At 36.5% G+C, this 27,237-nt stretch overlaps 2 protein-coding genes across 2 annotated transcripts in view; one reads left to right on the top strand and one right to left on the bottom strand.

The window, feature by feature from the left end:
* The window catches only part of LOC123533774 (Fanconi anemia group J protein homolog), a 32,829-nt gene extending 31,784 nt beyond the window's left edge, over nucleotides 1-1,045 (bottom strand). Inside the window, exons 1-2 of the mRNA XM_053519467.1 lie at nucleotides 1,004-1,045; nucleotides 469-515 (exon numbers count right to left, since the gene is read on the bottom strand). Coding sequence (XP_053375442.1) covers nucleotides 469-515; nucleotide 1,004 — 48 coding nt within the window. The 5' untranslated portion in view covers nucleotides 1,005-1,045. The remainder of the gene's footprint in view (nucleotides 1-468; nucleotides 516-1,003) is intronic.
* A 5,826-nt stretch (nucleotides 1,046-6,871) lies between these two features.
* LOC128547517 (Fanconi anemia group J protein homolog) lies at nucleotides 6,872-26,213 on the top strand. Its single transcript, XM_053520484.1, has 7 exons — nucleotides 6,872-6,953; nucleotides 9,903-10,023; nucleotides 10,918-11,065; nucleotides 12,592-12,687; nucleotides 13,264-13,367; nucleotides 13,942-14,063; nucleotides 26,090-26,213. The coding sequence occupies exons 2-7, from the start codon at nucleotides 9,928-9,930 to the stop codon at nucleotides 26,211-26,213; spliced, it is 690 nt and encodes a 229-aa protein (XP_053376459.1). The 5' UTR covers nucleotides 6,872-6,953; nucleotides 9,903-9,927.
* Nucleotides 26,214-27,237: the final 1,024 nt, after the last annotated feature.

Here is a 27,237-nt window from a genome sequence, read left to right as displayed (position 1 = left end):
AGACCATTTTAACCCTTATCATGCTGGATACGATTAATTCTGCTTTTGCAACCAGTGTAGATCATGATCAGACTGCACATCAGACTGCAGCCTGATCATGATCTGCACTGATTGCTATCCAGTCAGTAAATTTTCTGTGAACACCACTTTGAATAATAAATGTTACTGCCGAAATTGAATGATGGACAAGTTCATTATAGAAATTTAGCTGGGTAAGGGTTAATAACATTATGATCCTTACACTTAATTTCACTCGTTATCACATTAAGTTTAATCCCTTGAGAACTTAAAATCTGTAGCTGTGACCAGCCGACTGACCAACCGTCAAGACAACCTAACAGCTTCAAAAGTTTTCACTCTGTTTGTAAGTGATGTGGATTATTTTTATATTCGGTGAAAAAAGCTGGTCAAAAAAACATGCCATGGTTACCTATAATATAAAGAATGACAATAACAGTGTTTACTCACCATGTTCCTCAACTTTAGATGCTCAACATACTTGATGTTATGTTCCACTGCAATTTACAACAAATATATAACAACATCAATGGTGCTCAAACTGAAACTTTAACATCATTCTGATATATAGCATTTGAGAGACGTATCAATGCAAAATTCTAAAACACAGGATATATATCCTAGAGGTCTTATAAAAGCTTTCAGTTGCATTTTCATATCTATCTTAATCATTCTTTAGAAATAAAGCTCATCTGACTTAGTGAAATGGTCAGAAATTCTCATGCACAAAAAACTCATAAAAAAAACCGGAAAAATATTTGGCTCAAACTTCACGCTTGTGATATAATTCCTTAACAATCTAAACCCAAAACAATGATTTTACTTGACAAAAGTCAATAATTTGGATAATCATCACTTAAATAATTAAATTTTTGTTGAAAGAAATTGTCACTCAGTTCAAGATCTATTCTCTACTATATAACATGTATAAACAATTTTGTACTGTAAACCATTAAAATGATCAATCTAAACAAGAGGAACATACTTAGTTGTTGCAGGTTATGTATTGCCTGGTTGATCTGGTCCGTGGGAAACACTCCCCCTGGCAGCGTTCTTGCACAAACTTCATATTGGATTCTCTAGTATCACAACCTGGTCCCTTTTGGGTTGATCATGTACCCATAAAATAATTAAGGCGACATTAAGCACTCCATACAACAATTTATACAGTTTGTTTATCTAGGTTGTGAAAAGATATGACGCTTACTCAAATAACTGTTGTTCCAAAACAACTGTGTACAAATCTTTTGTTAAGGTTTGTTTTTTGTAAAACCGTGGAATTCAAGTACACATGTACGCAAAAGTGATTTTACATGGAGCAGTGGGACCTCTATTACCGAAGCTATTCGTAAATCACTTGTCCCTCTTCGATGTGATTTTGAAACCTCGCTTTGGGCGTACTACAAAATAATGTTTACATGAGAAAGCCATCCAGCTGGCTTGCGGAAGGTCGTTGGTTCCACAACTGTTTCTGCCCATGCCTGAAACAAAGCCCGCAGGGATATCTGGCGTCTTCCTCTGCCAACAAAAGCTAAGAAATGCTTTATGATCTAAATGTTGTGGTGCTACTCTAAAATAAAATTGAGCGGAGGTTTGCGGATGTAAAAAAGGGCTAAACATCCAGAAATGCGCTCGTCTTGTTGAGATGTATTTGAGATGTATTCATTTGTCAGAATATTATTTTACAACTAGTGAGACCTTTCATGTTGTTGTTTATTTTACATACATTAATCACAGTTGGCCTAAATGCTTCTTTTCTGTGTCGTCGACCTAAACAAATAATGGTTGGCATATTGGCATGACCCTTCTCGGGATTTTCACGGAAAATGAAAGGTGAGGTTCAACATTGCAGATTCTGAGACATAGCTACAGTAAGGAACATGTCGAAAACCGTGTTTGCATTTCATTTTTCATTAATGTTTAGTACAAAATAAAATAGACACATCAAATACTGTAAACCTTGAATGGTTTTGCGCTATTTAAATAAGCTTTTTTATAAGCTAAATTAGACTTCCGCGATTGGTCTCTTTCCGCGAAGTTTTTTTAGTCGCAAAAACAACCGTGACAACCTGAAAGTTTGAAGTTTTAATTGGTAGTCGCCCCAACTCCACCCCAATGGAAATATGTAGACAAATTCATGGCGTTTGTAAGTATATATAAATAGCCGCTGGTATTTTTTTTTTTTGCCATGTCGGTATTTGGCAATTTCAGCATATATTCATATGCGCTTCACAAAAATGAAAACTGTTTTAAATTGTTGTATTTACTAACCTGCTTCAAAAATAGTATGAATTTATTTCATTTCAATACTCCTGTTTTGTAAATCTGTATCGAAAGATTGCATTTGCCATGGCAAAAACGATTGATTTTGCCATGGCAAATCGGCCTTTTGCCTTGGCAAGAAATTTTATCATTTTGCCATGGCAATTTATTCTCTAATTTTCTGGGGAAAACATGTTTTCTCTATTACTGGACATGTGCACAGATAGAATTATAACTTTATAACTTTATCTCATTTTTTAAGATTTTGCCATGGCAAAGAATCTGCCATGGCAAGTCCATGGCAAAAATCTTGCCATGGTAAGGTTTAGATATTCTTAGAATTCATGACAAAGTGCAACTACGTTGTTTTGTAGCTTAAGCGCGGGAAGGGAACAAATAATGCTCGACAGAAATGTTATATATATATATAAGTCAGTAAAATCATGATTATTAAAAAAAAAACTCGGAAGTCTACTGCTGTTTTTCCTTGGAAATTGAACTTTTATATATAAAGTGTCACCTTATGAAAATGAACTGATTAAGATGAAATTCTATACCAAAGAATTAGTCGTAGTGTACATTTAAACTCCCAGTTTAACTGGCGGACCGTATCACCCATAGATATATAGTGGAGTGGGAGAGCGACGGTGAAAGATGCTTATTTTCCTCGTCCTATATTCCAAATTGTTGCATTGTAGCTTTGTCTGTAGATACAATAAAAAATGTATTAACGCGTGTATGCATACATAATTTTTAGAAAATTTGCATTTTCATTATATGACATCTGTTAATAAAATGTAGAGCGACGATAACATTTATTTATATTGCCCTTTACCTGTTGTGACTAACAGTGGTACACCAGTAGTGATCTGCTCCTGGCCGTTCAAAAGTGACGCCTACAGAAAATGTCCCGATTCGTGTAGCATTTTGCCTGTATTTTTCTTATTACCTGACGGATTTTTAGATAAAGAGCGTCGAAGAATGAACAAGAGCTGTCGGAGGACAGCAACGCTCGACTATTCAACAGCCTTTTCAATTGAATGAATACAAAAGTCTAAAAAGGGGCATAATTTTGTACAAAAGGGAAACAGGGTTATAGAACCTGCATAGTGTTTTATATCAGCTCATTACAGTGGACAAGTGTGTGAAGTTTCAATCCATTCCTATTAGTGGATACTGAGATACCAGCTTACATACAAAAACTTAACCAAAAACTGCTAAGTCGAAAAAGGGGCATAATTTTGAAAAAATGCAAAGCAGAGTTATGGGACCTGCAAAGTGCATGTCAGCTCATGACAGTGAACAGGTGTGTTTCAATCAATTCTCATAAGTATATACTGAGATACCAGCGTACATACAAAAACTTAACCAAAAATTTCTAAGTGAAAAAGGGGCATAATTTTGAAAAAATGCAAAGTAGAGTTATGGGACCTGCTTAGTGCATGTCAGATGATGACAGTGAACAAGTGTGTGAAGTTTCAATCCAATTCCTTTAGTGGGTACTGAGATACCAGCTTACATGCAAAACCTTTACCAAAAATTTCTAAGTCGAAAAGGGGACATAATTTTGTAAAAAAGCAAAATAGAGTTATGGAACCTGTACAATGTATGCCAGTTTAGTAAAGTGAATAAGTGTGTGAAGTTTCAATCCATTCCCACAAGTGGTTACTGAGATACCAGCTTACATACAAAAACTTAACCAAATCGGGACGGCAACGCCGACGCGGACGCCGACGCCGACGCACGGGCGAGTCCAATAGCTCTACTATTCTTTGAATAGTCGAGCTAAAAATGAGTGCTTTCCTCCGCACAAAACGTCTGCAATCAGTTTTTAGTACTTTTCTCAAACAATTCGTCCAACACGTTATCAACACAATCCACGAAAAGCATTTGGACGAAGTGTTTGAGAAAAGTACTGAGAACTGAGGGCAAACGCTTTGTGCGGATGGAAGCACTAATTTTGCTGTCGTCGACGCACTTTATGTTATGAAAATCCGTCAAGTAATAAGGAAAATATAAGAAAAAAAAAACCTGAATCGGTACGGTATCCAAATGTCACGTGGATTGGCCACCCTGTTGCTTTCTTCATGTATATTTTACGATGAACACATCCACACATATTACCTTCTGAGCGAGCAATTGTATGCATTGGCAAGCTGAAAACCATCTATTGCAATTATAGTAGCTCAAAGTCCCTCTTTCTAAATGAAAGTAGTTTCCTCTTTGCGTAATTGGTTAATGGTATACCAGAATGCTTCCTTGACAGTCTCGGTTAAGTTGAACAATCTTTATGCTACGCAATTATACGGAGAATACAGAAATACCCGATGTTTCACGATTGGCCGCTGACTAGCAAGTTAACCCCGTTTTTGTTTTAGAGTGACACTGAAATGATCAGTTGCAGTCAATGGAATTGACGAAAACTTACCAGATGTGTGACTTATTTTACAGATTACCACAAAGCAAATAAGTGTAATAACCATAGCTAATTTTCTTTACCGAAATTGTAAACAACAGACCTAGCTTCAAGTTCGCTATCTCAAAAGCATACATAGAACACAAAATAGAATCTGCAATAAACCAATGTTGGGTTCAATATCTATTTACTAGATTAGTCACTTTATCAGAAAGCATTTCTCCACTAAAGGAATAAATTTCCAGCGTATACCTATATGCCTCTTTTATGATCTCGTATAATGCATTTCTTTAGAAATGTTTCATATGTAATAAGGCAAATGCAATATATACATAGATATTGTATCGGTAAAGAAAGTGTAGGTACTTTGTTATTTGTTTCAATAGCTAAAACTTACATGTATTAAGGATGCCAAACGGAACCAAGTAGGCTAAGGTGCCAAGCAAGATACACAGCTGAAAAGTGTATCCTTAAAGGTATCAATATTATGTATAATCGTCAAGAAAAATGAGCTGCACCATAAGAAAACCAACACAGAGCATTTGCGGCCAGCATGGATCCAGACAAACCTGTGCATCCGCGCAGTCTGGTCAGGACCCATGCTGTTCCCTTTCAAAGCCTATTGCAATTAGAGAAACCGTTAGCGAACAGCATGGATCCTGACAGGAATGCACGGATGCACGGATGCGCAGACTGGTCTGGATCCTTGCTGGTCGCAAATGCACCATGCTGGTTTTCTCATGGTGCGGCTCAAATGTTATTGTCTTGAAATATACTCTAAATCAATACATGTTTTGAAACTTTGGAAGGGGCAAAAGTTTGATATTTCTTGCTAGCCATTTATGGTTACCGTATGTAAAGATTGATTGTATCCCGATTCATGTAACATTTTGCCTGTATTTTTCATAAGATAAAGAGCGTCGAAGAATGAAAAATGAGTGCTTTCCACAGCACAAAACGTCTGCAATCAGTTTTTCGTACTTTTCTCAAACAATTCGAACAACACGTTATCAACACAGTCCAAGAAAAGCATTTGGACGAAATGTTTGAGAAAAGTACTGAGAACTGAGGGCAAACGCTTTATACGGAGGGAAGCACTCATTTTGCTGTCTTCGACGCACTTTATGTTACGAAAATCCGTCAAGTTATCAGTAAGGAAAATATGGGCAAAAGGTTACCCGAATTGGTACGATATGTCCGAATGTCACGTGGATTAGCCACCCTAGTGTTGCTTTGTTCATGTATATTTTACGATGTACACATCCACACATGTACCACTGCATAGCTTCAGTGTGAGGAACGTGTGTAGTGTGTAGTATGTATAATTTCCGTGAATTCCGAGATTTCCGTGTTTTGTCAGCTTTGCTTTTTACTTTTTGCAAGATCTTTTTTGCTTTTTTTTTTTCAAAACCAAATTCGATATCTTTTATATAGTCCGGGGTTTTGCTTTCAGTCATTATCTTCATTTAGATTTTTGCTTTTTGCAGTGTGCTTTTTCGTTTTGTATTATGTGTGTTTAAGGTAGTTCTGCACGTTTTAGTAAACCAAAAGTAATGGCGTAACGTCATTTATCCTGAAAACGTAGAAAAAAGTCTGGATTTGGCGTACGGAAATGAAATCAACAATGAAAATCATAAATGAACTAATGGCAACCGATGAGTAAATTTATTACAACGGCAATGTTAGGTCTACCGTCTTTCTGAAGTTAAAATATGATATTAAAACACCTGACAAGTAAATAATTCCAAAATAAAAAAAACGTCTTAAAGGCAGCTTTCAAAGCGCGGCTTTCTTTAATCTTTGGCAAAAAAAAAACCCCTATCTCAAAAACAAGCACACAGGTCTCGACCTATATAATTTATTTCACCATATCAAATGCCATATTATTTACGACTGTGAGAAGTTTCATTAAAATCTACATTGTATATAAATTTCTATTCGCAAAAATGTTCTTCTGAAGACTTCTCATAGACTAATTTACAAGTGTGAGAGAATTGTTTTTTGTTGTTGTTTGTTTGTTGTTGTTTTTTCAAATCAGTCTAGTACAAAATAGAACAAACGACCCTTTCTCTTTTATTTGCTAAGTGTATTTTGAAGTTTTGAAAAAATAAAGGTTTAATCAAATTATACACTGAGGAAAAAAATTCGATCACGTTAAGCACATTTCTCCGCTACGGAAAGTTGCGAAGATTAACGGAGATTGCCGGAGGAAAATAAACAAGAAACATGGCGCCAACTTTGAGTTGAGAAAAAATTGGTAAACAAATTCATTATTGCAAAAAGAATATTCATATGTATTTTGTGAAACTTACTTATTGTTATCAAAGTTATGCATCATAATGAATACATCTGAAAACAGCAAGTAACGAAAACATATTTAAAAACAAAAGTGCTGACAAACGATTTGTCACACGTTTTCGTGACGTGGAAGTGTATTCGTCTGTTGTGCATTTTCATTTATCAGATTACTAAGGCCACCGTGTGGTTTATCGTCTGATTAGTCAGAATTCAGATGCGTAGGTACTGAAAATATACAGTCATTTTATTTTTAGGAAATCAAACAAAAAATCTTTCTCTAAAGTTGCTCTGACTGGCATAGATCTGCTAATTACATGTACCTTGCGGCTGGACATATAGCTGACTTGTTGACTACATGCCGTGATTTGACCATTATTTTTTCATATTTGAAATTCTTTACTTTTATAGTTACGAAATAACCCACAGGTTCCGATTAAACTGCTTTTAAAATATCATAATTGGCCGATGATATTAAAAAAAAAGGAAGTGGCTATTCGTAAGGTCCCGGTTGAAAATATATCAGTTGAATGACTTCAGTACAATGTAATACAAAACTGCCATACGAATAGCCACCGGGCTATCTCACTATTCCTATGGGACAGTTGTACATACAGCCTCAGTCAAAATAATTTGACGTTCAGATTGTCAAGAAATATATTTGTGAGTGGCAATCTAAACGTTAAAACTTTGAAGGACCAAAATAATGGAGGATGAATCACAGTACACAGTCATTTAAAGTTATTGGTTTTATTGCTTGTGCATATTAGCGAGTATACACGGTAAATGTTAATCGTGTACAGTTAGACATAGGTTTAAATCACCAGAAAATTTGTAATTTTGGATATTATTTGATAATTTTTACATACTGGTACTGATGATAAACCCGGACAGATGATAAAGTTGAACTCCTTGGAAATATTCGATTGCAATCGGTTATTTATAAAATTGAACACACCATCTAATAGTTTCCACTTACAACACCAACTGGTGTAAACAAAAACAAAATTGGTAAATATTCTGTATAAATAAATGACTTACATAAATTTGTATAAAAACTATTTATCCAAAATTACTGGGGAAGAGGGTGTTTTTTGCACATGCTCACTTTCGAAACATGAAGGCCTGACATTTGTTAACTTTTCATTACTTGATCAGGAATGACTGTTGCAGCTTTTTGGGGAAAGTTTCAATATAATAATACCAAGAAAATTTTGTAAATGACACAGGGTTCGAATTTATCATCAGTCAACGTTCATAAAGTCCCCTTTTTACATACTCCTTTCAGGCCCTCACTTCGTGTGAGTTTTCTTACTAAATATAAATTTGAATTATGTAAAGTTTTCAGCAAAGGTTAAGCTTTATTTTGATACCGACCATTGATTTCAATTTGCAGAAATAAAAAAGTTACAGGTAAAAAACCTCATTTTCTGTTCGGGTTTATCATCAGTACCAGTAAGTCAATGAGGAATTGAATCCCTTTTGATATATGTAAGTTTTATTATCATTTATGGCCAATTCGTGAAATACTTGGCATTTAAACCTATATCATGTAAAACGCTTTGAACAGTCAGGGGTGTAACTGTTTCAAGTTATCGCAATTTGTAACCCATCTGAGTTATTGGTTAAACTTCCATAACTTGTTTCAGTTATCATAAAATATTACAAAGCCCTCCTGTGCCATTTCCTCATTTTGAAAGAGACTAATGCAATTATTTCCTGAATCCTTGACCTTTTATCTTTCCAGCTATGCAGTAAAAAATTTTACGCAAGGCTGATAAAGTTTTACGCAAAAGCTTTAAAGCTATAAAACTTTTAATATCTCATTATTATCCCATTATGCTTATCAGGTCATGCTCAGACTAAAAGAGAATTTGATTAACCTCAGTTTGCTACTAATTTCACTTTAAAGGTCACTTTGTGAAAACAGCAAAAAGACTTTTTTTAAATAACTTACCTGAGTTAACTATATTTTATAACTAATACAGGTTATAAAATGCTTGAAAAAGTAACTGAAATAGGTTACATAACTTAAAACAGTTACACCCCTGACTGTTGAAGTGATGAAAATTTCATTGGAAATTGCTTCAACTATTTTTGTCTTTTGAGTGTTTGACGCGAGTGGGGATATTGCCCATATGAAAAAATTATCTCAATATTTCCTAGGATCATGTCAAATCAGTTGGACTACGAATAGCCTGAGAAGCTATTATTAAGGTACCGTATGAATAGCCACTTCCTTAAATAAAAAAGACAAGGTAACTCTCACACCATTTTTAAACCAACAGAAGTGGATTGAGCCCAGCTTGGCAATGTAAACACTTGTGCATGCCGAGAATCTTGCTCTTACCTGCCCTGGCAGATTTTGTTGTTTTCATTGCCATAGTACTTGAAAATATTCCTTGAAATGTACCAGATATTTTATTTGCTTTAATTACATCTTCATGATGTGATATTGTCCAGTAGATATATGTGTGTGTGTGTGTGTTCGGGTTTAATGTCTTTTCAACAATTTTTCAGTCTTATAAACGACGGTGTCTACTTGTAGCAGTGAGCAAAATGCCCAACTTTATAGTGTTGCCTCACTGGAATATCACGCCATAGACACGTGGCATGATACCCTACCCAGTCACATTATACTGACACTGGTCTGACCAGTCCTAGCACTATCCTCTTAATGCTGAGCGCCAAGCGAGGAAGCTACTAGTACTATTTTTTACGTCTTTGGTATGACGCGGCCGGGGATCGAACCCATGACCTCCCGCACTTGAAGCGGATGCTCTACCACTAGGCTACCGAGGCAGTGTCAGTAGATATATATCTGGCTGGTAGTGGACTGCATTGAGTTTTCAACTCTGGATTGCTTGCCTGCCTGACTTACCCATTACCTTAATTGTATGAATTATTTCAGGATTTATTGAGACAGCAGAAGGAGAATGTCTAGCCCTGATGAAAGGACAGTGACCATCAGTGGGGTCAAGGTTGTGTTTCCATGCAAACCTTACCCATCACAGTTTGGTATGATGGACCGGGTAAGTCACAGAAATTGCATTAAGAGTTTAAGACTAAATAATAAAGTTTCATTGTGCCTATAACACACACAGTAAGAAAGCTCCAGTTTTTTCTTTCTTTAATAAAATATGCCGTTATACAAACGCATAGCTCATTCAGGAAATGTTTATATGAATATTTTAACTTTAAGGAAACAAAACACAAAATTTATTGAAAAATATACATTATTACGTCTTTAAGAATATTCCAAATGTTTTTGATTTTTTTCTATAACAGTATATACATGTAACTAACTTAATTGGTCTGGAAGCCAACCCGTAATAAATTATTGCCATTATCTTATATATTTGCCTTAATAGAAATCTGCTTCATATTGAAACCTTCATTGTGTGAAAAGGAAGTTGCCTTTACAAAAATTTGTAGTCAGTTCTACATTTATAGCATGCTTTTATATAAATATAGGTCTATAAAAAAAAGTATAATGCTATTTTTATGCCCCCGAAGGGAGGCATATAGTTTTTGAACCGTCTGTCAGTCTGTCCGCAATTTTCGTGTCCTGTCCATATCTGTATCATCCATGGACGGATTTTCAAATAACTTGGCGTGAATGTGTACCACAGTAAGACGACGTGTCGCGCGCAAGACCCAGGTCCGTAGCTCAAAGGTCAAGGTCACATGATAGTGCATTGATGGGCGTGTCCGGTCCATATCTTTGTCATTCATGCATGGATTTTAAAATTATTGGGCATGAATGTGTACCACAGTAAGACGACGTGTCGCGCGTAGGTCAGAGGTCCTAAACTCTAACATCGGCCATAACTATTCATTCAAAGTGCCATCAGGGGCATGTGTCATCCTATGGAGACAGCTCTTGTTTTATGGTAAATGTCAGACTCACCTGTATATATATTTAGGTGATAAAGGGTTTAGAGAGGAAACAAAACAGTTTGCTGGAGAGCCCTACAGGAAGTGGAAAAAGTTTGGCCCTTTTATGCTCAGCATTAGCTTGGCAGGTAGCTCAAAATGAGAAGATCACGAGGGAAAATCTTGCTGCTAGCACAGGTATATCTTTTTTTCACCACCCGAGTAAATGTACTGTTTGAGGTATCTGCTCTGTAACCCTGAGGTTTTTGGTTTGAGTCTCACTTGGGTTATGACTGCACCTTCTTTTGTGACACCAGGACTGAAATAAGAACTGATGGTCCAACATTGTTCTCTCGAATTCGGATCGGTCAAATATCGAGCGAACAATGTTGTACCATCAGCATTATGGATGTACTTGCCATATGTTACATGTCTTTGGTATACATGAAAAACTTCCTTCTCTAAGAATTTAATGTTTGGCGATTAGTACATATGAAATTCCAGATAACTGTTTAATAAGAATCTGCAGTAACTTTTGGGTATCTTACTTAGAATCATTTTAGTTATTAGCTCATCTGATGTTTTGAGAAAAAAAAGATGAGTTATTGTCATCACTTGAGCGGTTGTCGGCGTCGGCGTTGCCTGGTTAAGTTTTATGTTTAGGTCAGCTTTTCTCCTAAACTATCAAAGCTATTGCTTTGAAACTTGGAATACTTGTTCACCATCATAAGCTGACCCTGTATAGCAAGAAACATAACTCCATCTTGCTTTTTGCAAGATTTATGGCCCCTTTTGTACTTAGAAAATATCAGATTTCTTGGTTAAGTTTTATGTTTAGGTCAGCTTTTATCCTAATCTATCAAAGCTATTGCTTTAAAACTTGCAACACTTGTTCACCATCATAAGCTGACCCTGTACAGCAAGAAACATAACTCCATCCTGCTTTTTGCAAGATTTATGGCCCCTTTTGGACTTAGAAAATATCAGATTTCTTGGTTAAGTTCTATGTTTAGGTCAACTTTTTCTCTTAAACTATCAAAGCTATTGCTTTGAAACTTGCAACACTTGTTCACCATCATAAGCTGACCCTGTACAGCAAGCAACATAACTCCATCCTGCTTTTTGCAATAATTATTGCCCCTTTTGGACTTAGAAAATCATTTTCTTGGTTGAGTATTATGTTTAAGTCAACTTTTCTCATAAACTATCAAAGCTATTGCTTTAAAACTTGCAACAGTTTTTCACCATCATAAGTGGACACTGTACATCAAGAAACATAACTCTATCCTGCTTTTTGCAAAAATGATGGCCCTTTTTAGACTTAGAAAATCATGGGTAGGACAATATTTCTATTGTACAAAAAAAATCAGATGAGCGTCAGCACCCGCAAGGCAGTGCTCTTGTTCAAAACTTAAAACAATGATGTAGTGCAACGGTGGCAAAACCAATTGTCTGACATGCCCAGCTTGGATCAGAGCCTGTATGGACAGTAGGATTTCACCATATTTTACAATATAACCATTATACAGACAAGTAGAAAATAGCTCTTGGCAAAAATGGACAAGTATACTGTTAGTCAAAATCAGATTTTGCCACGACAGGGGTGTATCCTAAAAGTAGAAATACTGGCTTCACTTCAGCTTGTACTTAGCTTTATAAATTGATGAATCACCTAGATTTATTACTTGTTATGTCATTTTCCTGCTTTATCTTGGAAATATTAGGTGGCTGCAGTAAACCTTGCCAGTGTGGTGCTGCTGATAGTAAAAGGTCCACAGAATACTCGCCAGAGTCGAAGCCCGGATACAGTGCGAATAAAGGTAAGTGTCTTTCTACTCCGATAAATCACTCAAAAATATCTCAGTGAATAAATAACCCTTGCCCTGCTAAATTTTTAGAATGGACTGGTCCATCATTCAATTTGGGCAGTACCATTTATTATTCGAATGGGTGTTCGCTGAAAATTTACTGACTGAATAGCGAACAGTGCAGAACATGATCAGTCTGCACGGATGTGCAGGATCCATGCAGGCTGATCTTGGTCTGCACTGGTCGCAAAGGCAAAATCACTTGCCGCCAAAAGGCTAAGGGTTAATTAGGGTAAAAACATCCGTAATTGTATTTGGCAAGTTTTTACAACCAACTTACTTTACATCAGTCTCATTCAAGCCTTGCAAAGTTAAACATAATGGCTTCAGTGGCACTGCTAGACTGTCTTCCCACGAATTTCGCACAGGTTATCATTTTGCCGTGTCGCTTTTTAAGATACTGTAATTCCAGTTTCCTACTGGAAACATAAACAGTAGTGGCACAGATCAACTGTTTTTTCACATTCTGTCAAATTATTACAAATTATTCTAACCACGGATGTATACAGCACAGCTTTTTATTAACAGGAGATGACAAAGTTATAGAACTGAGTGATGATGATATGAAATGTGAAGATGACGATGACGATTTTAAACCCTCGTCTAAGATGCGAACACCAAGTGTGGCACAGGTGAGGGAGACTGTGAAAATTGATCATTTTATAAGGCTTAGCATTTCTTCCTGTTGTTTAGTTAAGGGCACGGTTCAAAGATGAACTGCAAGTCTTTGAAACTATGGTCATTTGTAAATGTTTATCAAGAAAACTCATAAACATGTAATGGAATGTTAAGATTTGATTTGCTAAGGTCAGTATGAGATAATTTAGTTCTAATTTTAGTAATACAGTCAAACTTTGTTCACTCGAACAGGACCGGACAGGCAAAACTAGTTTGAGTAATCGGTAGTTAAAGTGTTGGAACAATTATACATTATACAGGGGTTTTGCTGGGACCTGACGATGAGTTCAAGTGAAGGGTGGTGATTGAATTATCTGAATTCGAGCAAACAAAGTTGAATTATAATCTTTTTTTTTTAACCTTGTTCTGCATTCATATGTAATGTATTTTAAAAAAGGGCATTTTGATAAGGGCTATTTATAGTGTCAAAATGTATCACAAATCCACTTCTTGCTCTTGGCAACATTGGCTCATTTTAAGACATACAGAAACATATGTTTAAAAACTGTTTGCAATAATGAATTGTAGGGTAAGAAGAGAAGACACCTAGGTATAAAGTATGAGGATGACACAGAATGTTGTACAGAAAGTCTACCTGTAAAATGTACATGTAACAGTACAGGACAGAATGAACCAGCCAAAAAACAGAAGTAAGTTTGGTAGTACAATTTTGTGGTATTTTTGCATAGTGAGGCTTTACAGTTTTGAAATTTCCTCCAACATAAAAATACAAGCTTCAGAAGAATTGTTTTTCAAAAATGTTGACATGTATGCAGACTGCCATCATAGAGAGCTTGAGATTTCAATATGCTAGGAAATCTCTATGCATCGTCTAAAGATGTTTGATGAATTAACTTATGTACACATGTTTGAATGGCAAGGTTTTACTAATATTCAGTAAACACTACTTTTAATGTTCTCCATTTTGATCACTCAGATCCTTATTATGCCCCCCTTCGAAGAAGGGTGTACGGATAGCTCAGTGGTTTGCACACTGGCCTTCCAATCCTGAGGTCGGGGGTTCGATCCCCGGCAGCTACTCGGGAATTTTCAGAAACGCTTTTCAGTGTTTCCCACCCAACTAGAGGTGTACTGGTCAGGAACCCAGGCAATCCTTGCGTGTATCAGTGCTATACACTGGGTACGTTAAAGAACCAGGCTGTCTATTCGCAACGAGCTAGGCTAAGTTAGCTGGACAAGCCTGTATCTGATTTCTGATCTCTCTGTCGTGGGGGCTTTGTGAAAGTTTGTCTCTCTCTGTCCCTCTGGTCAGATCGCTCTGTGTCTTTACTAGTAGAGGATGAATTATGCACCCTGTGTGGCTGCATTTGAACTAAGTAAAGCGCCTTTGAACGTGAAATTGATCATGAAAAGGGCGCTATATAAATCTGGTGTAATAATAATGTATTGTTTTCAGATTTTTTATACGCCCGTTTGAAAAACGGGACGTATTATGGGAACGCCCCAGGCGGGCGGATTTCGGGCGGCGTCCACAGACCTTGTCCGGAGCATATCTTCTACATGCATGGAGGGATTTTGATGAAACTTGGCACAGTTGTTCACCATCATGAGACGGAGTGTCATGCGCAAGAACCAGGTCCCTAGGTCTAAGGTCAAGGTCACACTTAGAGGTCAAAGGTCAAATTCAAGTATGACTTTGTCCGGAGCATATCTTCTTCATGCATAGAGGGATTTTGATGAAAGTTGGCACAATTGTTTATCATCATGAGACGGAGTGTCATGCGCAAGAACTAGGTCCCTAGGTCTAAGGTCAAGGTCACACTTAGAGGTCAAAGGATACAAGAATGAAAACTTTGTCCGGAGCATATCTTCTTCATGCATAGAGGGATTTTGATGAAAGTTGGCACAATTGTTTATCATCATGAGACGGAGTGTCATGCGCAAGAACCAGGTCCCTAGGTCTAAGGTCAAGGTCACACTTAGAGGTCAAAGGATACAACAATGCAAACTTTGTCCGGAGCATTTCTTCTTCATGCATAGAGGGATTTTGATATAACTTGGCACAAATGTTCACCACCACAAGACGGAGTGTCATGCGCAAGAACCAGGTCCCTAGGTCTAAGGTCAAGGTCACACTTAGAGGCCAAAGGTCAGATACAAGAATGACTGTCCGAAGCATTTCTTCTTCATGCATAGAGGGATTTTGATGTAACTTGGCACAATTATACACCATCATGAGACGAAGTGTCATGCGCAGTTCCCTTCTTTAGAATTACTTCCCTTTGTTGTTACTATAAATAGCTTATATTGTAACTTTTTCATTACTAGTCGTAGGGAAAAATCGAGACCACTTTTCTGTAGTACAACATGCATGCTACATCCAATTATGAGGTGTATTTTGACCAATCTCTACCTGGTAAAGATTTTTGTGTGGACTTCCAATTTTTTTTTTTTTTTTTTTTTTTTTTTTTTTTTTTTTTTTTTTTAAGATTACCTTCCCTTAGTTGTTACTATAAATAACTTATATAGTAACTTTTTTATAATTGACCGTAGGGAAAAAACAAGACCATTTTTTTGTGGTACAACATAGTAGATGTTACTTTCAAATTTTAGGTGTATTTTAAGGTATCTCTACCTGGTAAGAGTTTTTTGTGGACTTAGAAAAACAAAAGACTTACAATGATTACTAAACAACCACAAAATTAAAATTCCATTTGGAAATACAGGTGCTAGAGTAAAGAAATTCGCTGTGACGGGCGTATATTGTGACATTCTGGCACTCTTGTTAAAACGTACAAAACTGCTGTAAAACAGTGGGTCAAATTCAAAAGTAATTAAAACAATTACTTGCTCTAAAGTCCGCTAATGGTCTGAATCCAAAGATATTGGTTCCAGTCCAAGCATTTAATACATTGTAATCGGCTTGTTTTAAACATTGAAGGACATATTGCACCAACACTTACACATGCTTGCACCAACACTTAAGTCACACATGCTGATTAAGGACCGAATACCAAGGTGTCAATCTGAACAATTTACATGTTTAGTGATGATCTGAGGGTGCAATCAGCAATTTCCTGATTGGGAGGTGGTCATGTATTCGGATTTTAGACCAAATTTTACACTTTTCTTCCATATTTTCAGACCTGATTTTTTTCATCTTTTCATTTTATGATTAAGTCTGACAAGTTAAAAAATGGCAACAAAATCAAGAAACCAGCAAATTTCCGGAGCCCTGGCCTATGCGTATACTCTTGTATTACTATATTGTCATTTCTTTGTACAATTTGTAACTCACTTTCCGAAAGAACTATGTTTCACCTTTTTAAACTAACATAGAGATATGAAGCATTACATGATTTTGACATATGAGTGATAATGACTAGATTTTGCTATGAATGACAGTGTGAAAAGAATGTGTATTTCCGGTATGTGAGTAAAACATTATAATGTCTGCCTGGTGCCACATATAACAAATTGACTAATGCAGGAGCTAGAGTATTTGATGAAGTGATAACATGGCAGAGTTATGTAATAATTCTGAGGGAAAATATGCTAGATGATAATGATAGGGCAGAGGTGAGGGTAAATTGGAGAATGAGCTGATATTATGCAGTGTATAGTGAGGATGTATAAGTTAAATTTGCTTTTGTTCCCTTTCTGTTGATCTTAAGAGTTACGGCCCTTGCATGTGTTTTTATGCCACCACTTTGGGGGGGCATATAGATTTGCCCTTGTCCTTCCGTCCTTCCGTTCGTCCGTCCTGAGAATGTTGTGTCGCACCTAGCTCCATTTGACGTAGAGTCACAAAACTTTACAGGAATGTTGGTCAGCATGTGTAGTTGTGCACCTGGGGTTTCGCGTCCGGATTCATTCAGTCGTGTAGGAGTTATGGCCCCTGACTTAGTAAAAAATTGGTCTGGTCATTTTAATGTTGTGTCGCGCGTAGCTCCAAAAGTATTTGACCTAGAGTCACCAAAGTTTACAGGAATGTTGGTCAGCATGTGCAGTTGTGCACCTGGGGTTTTGCGTCCGGATTCATTCAGTCGTGTAGGAGTTATGGTCCCTGACTTAGTTAAAAATTGGTCATTTTAATGTTGTGTCGCACCTAGCTCCAGAAGTTTTTGATGTAGAGTCACCAAAGTTTACAGGAATGTTGGTCAGCATGTGTAGTTGTGCACCTGGAGTTTCGCGTCCGGATTCATTCAGTCGTGTAGGAGTTATGGCCCCTGACTTAGTTAAAATTGGTCATTTTAATGTTGTGTCGTGCGTAGCTCCAGAAGTATTTGACCTAGAGTCACAAAAATTTACAGGAATGTTGGTCAGCACGTACAGTTTTGCACCTGGGGTTTCGCATCCGGATTCATTCAGTCTTGTAGGAGTTATGGCCCCTGACTTAGTTAAAAATTGGTCGTTTTAATGTTGTGTCGCACGTAGCTCCAAAAGTATTTGACCTAGGGTCACGAAAGTTTACAGGAATGTTGGTCAGCATGTGCAGTTGTGCACCTGGGATTTCGTGTCCAGATTCATTCAGTATTGTAGGAGTTATGGTCCCTGACCTAGGAAAAAATTGTCATTTTAATGTTTTGTCGCGCGTATTGTTTTCCCAAAGTTGATCTGTGTTCTTTGTCATGTAGTGGGGGCATCTGTGTCCCATGGACACATTTTTAGTTTAGTCTTTTTTTGTGACTGCTCAATGTCCGTGTGTCCGTCAACATTTTCTAAAAAAATCTTCTTCTAGAAAACCACTGGGCAGAATTACACCAAACTTCACAGGAATGATCCTTGGGTAGCCCCCTTTCAAAATTATTCAAAGAATTGAATTCCATGCAGAACTCTTGTTGCCGTGGCAACTGAAAAGAAAAACTTTAAAAATCTTCTTGTCCAAAACCGCAAAGCAAAGAGCCTTGATATTTGGCATATGGCATCATCTAATGGTCCTCTTTGAAGATTATTCAAATTATACCCCTAGGATGAAAATAGGCCTCACCCCGGGGGTAACAAGTTTTACATAGACTTAAATAGGAAAAAAACTTTAAAAATCTTCTTGTCCAAAACCGCAAGGTGTAGAGCCTTGATATTTGGCATTTGGTATCATCTAATGGTCCACTACGAAGATTGTTCAAATTATGCCCCTGGGATGAAAAGAGGCCCCGCCCCGGGGGGCACAAATTTTACATAAACTTATATAGGAAAAACTTTAAAAATCTTCTTGTCTGAAAGTTCAAGGCCTAGGTCTTTGATATTTGGCATGTAGCATTACCTAGTGGATCTCTAACAAGATTAATCAAATCATGCCCCTGGGGTGAAAAGAGGCTCCCGCCCTGGGGGTCACTTGTTATATGAGTTATATAGGAATAAATACTTCAAAAATTATCAGATCATATTTCTTAGACTGTTTAATTATACCCCCACCAAACATGTTTGAGGGGGGTATATAGGAGTCAGTTTTGTCGCGTCCCGTCGCGTCCCGTCCCGTCGCGTCATGAAATCTATTATCTCAGTTATTACCAAATGGATTTGATTCAAACTTAAAATACATGTTCCACCTTATCACACACATCATGTGACACAAGGTGCATAACTCTTGACACCAAGTTTTCATGAATTTAAGGTTAATTTTGTTGTATTTTCACTATATCTCAGTTATTACTAAATGGATTTGATTTAAACTTAAAATAGATGTTCCACCTCATCACCCACATCATGTGACATAAGGTGCATAACTCTGACACCATTTTTAGCTCGACTATTCATAGAATAGTGAGCTATTGCACTCGCCCATGCGTCGGCGTCCGCGTCCGCGTCCCGATTTTGGTTAAGGTTTTGTATGTAAGCTGGTATCTCAGTAACCACTTGTGGGAATGGATTGAAACTTCACACACTTATTCACTGTGACAAACTGACTTACATTGCACAGGTTCCATAACTCTATTTTGCTTTTTTACAAAATTATGCCCCTTTTTCTACTTAGAAATTTTTGGTTAAGGCTTTGTATGTAAGCTGGTAACTCAGTAACCACTTGTGGGAATGGATTGAAACTTCACACACTTATTCACTGTGATGAACTGACTTACATTGCACAGGTTCCATAACTCTATTTTGCTTTTTTACAAAATTATGCCCCTTTTTCTACTTAGAAATTTTTGGTTAAGGTTTTGTATGTAAGCTGGTAACTCAGTAACCACTTGTGGGAATGGATTGAAACTTCACACACTTATTCACTGTGATGAACTGACCTACATTAGACAGGTTCCATAACTCTATTTTGCTTTTTTACAAATTTTTGGTTAAGGTTTTGTATGTAAGCTGGTAACTCAGTAACCACTTGTGTGAATGGATTGAAACTTCACACACTTATTCACTGTGATGAACTGACCTACATTGCACAGGTTCCATAACTCTATTTTGCTTTTTTACAAAATTATGCCCCTTTTTCGACTTAGAAATTTTTGGTTAAGGTTTTGTATGTAAGCTGGTATCTCAGTACTTACTAATGGGAATGGATTGAAACTTCACATACTTGTTCACTGTCATGATCTGACATGCACTAAGCAAGTCCCATAACTCTACTCTTTTTTTTTTCAAAATTATGCCCCTTTTTCGACTTAGCAGTTTTTGGTTAAATTTTTGTATGTAATCTGATATCTCAGTATCCACTAATTGGAATGGATTGAAACTTCACACACTTGTCACTGACAAGGCTGTTGAATAGTCGAGCGTTGCTGTCCTCCGACAGCTCTTGTTTTTATGAATTATGCCCCTTTTTACTTAGAATTTAAGGTTGATTTTGATGTATTTTCACTTTATCTCAGTTACTACTGAATGTATTTGATTCAAACTTAAAATAGATGTTCCACCTCATCACCCACATCATGTGCCCACATCATGTGACACAAGGTGCATAACTCTTACACCAAGTTTTCATGAATTATGTCCCCTTTTACTTAGAATTTAAGGTTAATTTTGTTGTATTTTCACTATATCTCAGTCATTACAAAATGGATTTGATTCAAACTTAAAATAGTTGTTCCACCTCATCACCCAGATGATGTGACATAAGGTGCTTAACTCTGACATAAATTTTTTATGAATTATGTCCCCTTTTACTTTAAATTTAAGGTTGATTTTGATGTATTTTCACTATATCTCAATTATTACAAAATGGATTTGATTCAAACTTAAAATAGATGTTCCACCTCATCACCCACATCATGTGACACAAGGTGCATAACTCTGACAACAATTTTTCATGAATTATGCCCTTTTACTTAGAATTTAAGGTTAATTTTGATGTATTTTCACTATATCTCAATTACTACTGAATGGATTTGATTCAGACTTAAAATAGATGTTCCACCTCATCACCCACATCATGTGACACAAGGTGCATAACTCTGACACTATTTTTCTTGAATTGTGTCCCCTTTTACCTAGAATTTAAGGTTAATTTTGATGTATTTTCACTATATCTCATTCTGATTGGCTTAGAGCCAAAGGGAAGTAACCTTTTTTTAACCTTTGTACTGAGTTTCTTCCCCTTAAATTCCAGGAATTAGTCTTTTTTTAGAAATCCTATTTTTAGATTTTCAATATTTTAGGTATTTTTCTTACTTTTTTATTATAAGTCCTATGTAAAAAATAAAAACATTTTTCCATGGTAACATGGGTCGGTAAGACACTTTTTTGTATTCGCTTTTAGTGTATCTCTAATTATACTAGTATTATACTAGTATTACTTATATGTGGAAGCCCAGGATGAAGTACTCCAAAGTATTTTTAAGATTCCTTATGGTTGCCATTCTTCTGTGACAAGACTGTATTGTGGGGGTATGAGTCACTGACTTCACCTGACTTCAGTTTGACCTTGACTTGACCTCATTTTGGACTTAGGTTGCTTTACATGGGCCATCTCTTGGTTAACCAAATGGGACCGTTTCGTCTAGCATCAATACCGCTTACAAGAATGAATTGATACTAATACAGATGTAACCTGTGACCATTCCTCATCTTCAAACATCACCTGACCTCAGTTTGACCTTGACCTTGTTTTGGACTTAGGTTGCTTTGTATTGAACGCAGCTCCTTGTTTAAGATAAAGTCTTGAAATTTGGATGACATGTACAGTTTTACACACCAATCTTAAAACTGGCTTTCAGTGACCATGAATGTGACCTACTGACCTTCTTTCTAATAATTTAGCATCAGTTGCCATTTTAATCATGTGGCTCATATTACCCAGGTGAGCGATTCAGGGTCATCATGACCCTCTTCTTTTCATTTTTTCACATATTTATTCTCCATGGGTGCAGATATTGAGCTCTTAATTATATACTTGTAAGTTGTAAATTTTCTGTTTGATATTACAGAGCAACAGTTATAAGCTTTCATAATGAATTGGTTTTAATTGGGTATGGCCTAAAATCAATTGGGTATTCCAGCAGATGTTACCCCATGATTTTCACTTGTATTGGATTTCCATGCATTTTAGTGGAACTATCATATTTATATGGAACTGAAAAACAAAGTGAAAGATACTAACTTCTTATATTAAGTTGAAGGATTTGCACATGTCTTGTGCTGTATTCAAACAAACACTCAAGATTCAAACAAGAATAATATTTACTTATATTATTTAAATATTAAACATCTATGCCTAGTTTCTCATTTTCTTTTCTGGAACTTATAATATAGGGAAAAAATCTCAATCAGTCCTGAATTAAATTCTCTTTGTAAACACCTTATGCTCTTGTCTGGATTCAAAGTAACAGTAACTTTAATTTCAGAATGATATTTACACCTAGTCCTAGTCAGTCAGTCATATGACACTTTGCAAATGAGTTACCTTCGTTTACAGGTGAATAACTCACCCAGCTAGAAATAATATCATTCAATATACGTTTAACGTCCTTCTCCCCATCTGAGAAAAAATTAGTTATTACATTAGGCTGCTTTAATTCCTCTGAAACTTTTTTTCTTCCCAGTTTTAACGCCATTTTGCTAATAGACGCTTTCCGTGACAGATACAGATGAAAAAGTAAGATTGCTTCGGACTGCATCACTGTTATCGAGTGTCCGAGACTGATACAGCTGACAAGTGTAAAATTGTTCGGATAGTAGACATACGCGGACGAATCAGTTACTATTCCGAAGATACGCTCGCATCGGGATGAGAATTTGGTATTTTGTTTTTTTTTTAGTTTTGATACGCAATAAAATTAAATCTACTGGGTATTCTTCAAATTTAAATGGGGTATTTACGCAAATACGCAGCTTATCTGTTGCTCTGCTGATAAACAACTTTCACAAACGAATGTAAATGTGTTCAACACAAGTTAGATAAAGAAAAATAACCATTGGTGGGACTACACACTTTAAATATGACGTCAAGTATGAGTGATGATGACATTTTGACATAATATACCATGTTTCAATAATGTAGTTTCAGACCACCTTATTTGCCTTAAATTTTAGTCTATTCTGGCTCATGTAACAACAGGAATAGTTGAAGGTTTAAAGTGAAAGGGTTGTAAAAACAGTACCCTGATCTGAAATGATCATTCAGCTCTCATGGATTTTGTCAGGCTAGATGACACTCTCAGCAAGAACCTTTTTAGCTCCACTATTTGGAGAATAGGGGGGCTATACTACTCGCCCCGGCATCGGCGTGACCCTTCTTGGTTAAAGTTTTTCGGCAACCTTTGTTTTTCTGTCATATCTTTGTTACTATTGCTTATATCTTACTGTAACTTCACATAAACATTGTCCAGTATACAAACAATATATGTGTATGGGCTGAGCCCATTATACCTAAGGTCAAGGTCACCAAGCTGTTATACTTAGGTTATTTTTAAGGTTAAAGTTTTTCGGGTATCTTTGTTTTTCTGTCATATCTTTGTTACTATTGCTTATATCTTACTGTAACTTTACATAAACATTGTCCAGCATACAAACAAAGTATGTATAGGGACTGGGCCCATTATTCCCAAGGTCACGGTCACCAAGCTGTTATACTTAGGTTATTTTTAAGGTTAAAGTTTTTCGGGTACCTTTGTTTTTCTGTCATATCTTTGTTACTATTGCTTATATATTACTGTAACTTTACATAAACATTGTCCAGCATACAAACAAAGTATGTAAAGGGACTGGGCCCATTATACCCAAGGTCAAGGTCACCAAGGTCTTATACTTAGGTTATTTTTAAGGTTAAAGTTTTTCGGCAACTTTTGTTTTTCTGTCATATCTTTGTTACTTTTATTTATCATACTGTAAGTTCACATTAACATTGTCCAGCACACAAACAAAGTATGTATAGGGGCTGGGCCCATTATACCCAAGGTCAAGGTCACCAAGGAGTTTATACTTTGTATTATTTTCATGTAAAATTTTTCGAAAGCTTTGTTTATAGACATATCTTTGGTACTTTAAAAGATAATGACTTGAAATTAAAAGTATTTGTTTATAATCATCTGCATGTTAGGCATAACTCTAATTGTGTTTTTGACAGAATTATGCCCCTTTTGTACTTAAACTTTTTTGCAATCTTCGCTTTCTGGATACTACTTTAATGCAATATAAGATAAAGACTTGAAACTTAAAATGTATCTTTATCATCATCATCTACTTTGTGGTAACAATCCCCATAACTCTGATTTATATTTTTGACCGAATTATGCCCCTTTTATACTTAAATTTTTTACAAACTTCGTTTTCTGGACATAACTTTGGTACTATATAAGATAATGACTTGAAACTCAAAATTAGGCTTTATCATCATCATCTGCATGTGTTGTAACAATCCTAATAACTCAAATTTGTGTATTTGATGGAATTATGCCCCTTGGTGTATCTTCCTTTTAAAGTAGAGGTCTCTTATTCAGACATATATTCATTTTACTGTCAAATCTCTGAATAGTGGAGCGCGCTGTCTTCGGACAGCTCTTGTTTTGGTTCTGATCTCAAACTGAATGCAACATTGGAGATAACGGTATTATTCCTATTATCCTTTGAATTTTGTATATATGGAGAGTAAATACTTTAAAAATGAAGAACTGGAGAACCATTTGACCTAGAACCTTCAAACTTCATAGGGTGATAGGGCTTACAGATTTGATGACACCTATTGATTTTTGGGTCACTCGATCAAAGTTCAAGGTAACAGATGCCAGAACATGGAAACCTATTTCCGATGCATGACTTGAGAACTACTTGACCCAGACCTTTGAAACTTCATAGGTTGATAGGGCCTTCAGGGTAGATGACCCCTATTGATTTTGGAGTCAAAGATCAAGGTTGATAGGGCCAGAACATGGAAAACCATTTCCTGTCAGTAACTTCAGAACCACTCTACCTAGAACGTTGAAACTTCATAGGATGATTGAGCATGCTAAGTAGATGACCCTTATAGATTTTGGGGTCAGTTGTTGAAGGTCAAGGTAACGGGGACAAGAACATGGAATACTGTTTCCAAAATTAATTTGAAAACAACTTGACCCAGAAAGCTGAAACTTCATAGGATGATTGGACACGGAGAATAGATGACACCTATTTATCTTGGGGGCCGCTGTTTTAAAGGTCAAGGTTACAGGCCAGAAAACCAGTTCTGAACCAGTTGGCCCAAAACCTTGAAACTTCACAGGATGATGGGACATGCTGAGTAGATGACTTCTCTTGATTTTGAGGTCACTCGGTCAAAGGTCAAGGTCACAGGGGCCAGAACATGAAAAACCGTTTCCAGTCAATAACTTGAGAACCTCTTGACTCAGAACCTTGAAACTACAAAGGACTATTTGATATGCTGTGCAGATGACCCTAAAAGATTTTGGGGTCAGTAGGTCAAAGGTCAAGGTCACATGGCCCTGAAATGTGAAAACAGCTTCCAATCCATAACTAGAGAACCACATGACCCAGAACCTTGAAACTTCATTAGGATATTTGGACATGCAGAGTAGATGACCCCAATTGAATTTAGGATTTATAGATCAAAGGTCAAGAGGCATGAAAATAACTTGAGAACAACTTGACCCAGCAGCTTGACACATTCTAAGATGATTGCACTTAGTGAGTAGTATGTCTCCCAACCTCAAGACCACAGGGACATGAACATTGAAAACCATTTCCATATAGATGACCTAGATGATCGCTGTTGCATTTCATTTACTTGGCCAACTATGCATCATTCATTGTTCATACTTTTAATAGTTAACACTTTAGAGGTCACATTCTGACCCAATATTAAGGAAAATAAGTCAGAATGTTTTCCTGAAGAAAATCTCGGATGAGTTAAATACTGGGTCAGAAATAAGGTTACTTGATCAAATAATAGAGAAACTTGTTAACATTCTTGAGGCCACATTTTTCTATCTTCATGAAACTTTTTCAGAATGTTTATCTTTATAAAATGTAGGCCAGTTTTGAGACAGGGGATCATCTGAAAATCAAAGGATTTTTTTCACAGTCTTGTCCATAACTCTGTTGGGGGATTTTGATATATATTGGCACATAGGTTATGAAAGGTACTGCTCTGAGATATTCGATATGCTTATTTCCTGTCAAAAAGCTATAATAAATTGTTTACAGGCATTTGAAGTGGTCTCATTTTAGCTTCTTTCAGATGTTCGTATTTGTTGATTATTTCCCCCCTGTAGACGACTTTGTCTTATGACGGTTGTGTGTAAATCAGTGTGCAACCATAGTTCTGTCAGATATATTCCAGATATTTGTCTCCACCTCTGATTCATGTGAAGAAGTTGTCAAATAAGGGAGCAGATAAAGCAAAGCAAAGTTTGAAAACCAGTCTCTATACTGCAGCATCTGGGTGTTTCTTTGCTTGTTCTTGAAACTGCCTAATGGCAGGTCAGCATTCTTGAACTTGTTCTTGTTTCCTTAACCCGTACTCTGGTAAATTTCTATAATGAACTTGTCCATCTTTCAATTTGGACAATACCATTAATTGTTAAAAGGGGTGTTTACCAAAAAGTTACTGACTGAATGGTGAACAGTGATCTGCACTGGTCGCAAAGGCAGAATCAGTCATATCCAGCATGGTAAGGGTTAGTTTTGTTTGGGGTTAAACCCATTCAAAAACTATAACAAGCATATTCGCTAAGGTCAATTCTGAGGACAGAATTATATTGTTCTTGCCCTGTCCGTCCGTCCTTCCGTCCGTCACACTTCATTTCCGTTCAATATCTGGAGAACCATTTGACCGAGAACCTCCAAACTTCCTAGGATAATGGGACTTACAGAGTAGATGACCCCTATTGTTTTTGGTGTCATTCTATAAAAGGTCAAGGTCACAGGGGCCTTAACAAAGAAAGCACTTTCCATTCAATAACTTAAGAACCACTAGGCCCAAAATGTTGAAACTAGTGGGATGACTGGACATGCCAAGTAGATGATCCCTATTGCAGCCAACCATCAGTGTCTCTTGACTTCCGCTCTTGTTCCGTATTGACTTCTTGCATATACAACTAAGCATTGGGGGGAGACATAAGCTTTTCTACAAAAGCATCTTCTAGTTCAGTGCTGAGGCCAGATTATATGGTTGAAAGTTCAGAGGACAGTTTAAGTGCATGATAGTTTTGTTCTGAGGACAGATTATGTAGGTGATAGTTCAGTTCTAAGTATAGATGATGTAAGTAACAGTTTTGCTTTGAGGACAGTTATTGTAGATGATATTCAGTTTTGAGGAAAGATTATGTAGATGTTAATTCAGTGCTGAGAACAGATTATGTAGATTAGATAATAGTTTTGTTCTGAGGACAAATTATATAGATGATAGTTCAAAGCTAAGGACAGATTGTATAGAGTTCTGACTTAGTGCTAAGGACAGGTTATGTAGATGATAGTTTATATAGGTGA

Source organism: Mercenaria mercenaria, chromosome 12 (genome assembly GCF_021730395.1).
Source record: "Mercenaria mercenaria strain notata chromosome 12, MADL_Memer_1, whole genome shotgun sequence".
Classification (NCBI taxonomy): Eukaryota; Metazoa; Mollusca; class Bivalvia; order Venerida; family Veneridae; genus Mercenaria; species Mercenaria mercenaria.
This window is presented reverse-complemented; position numbering and strand designations above follow the sequence as displayed.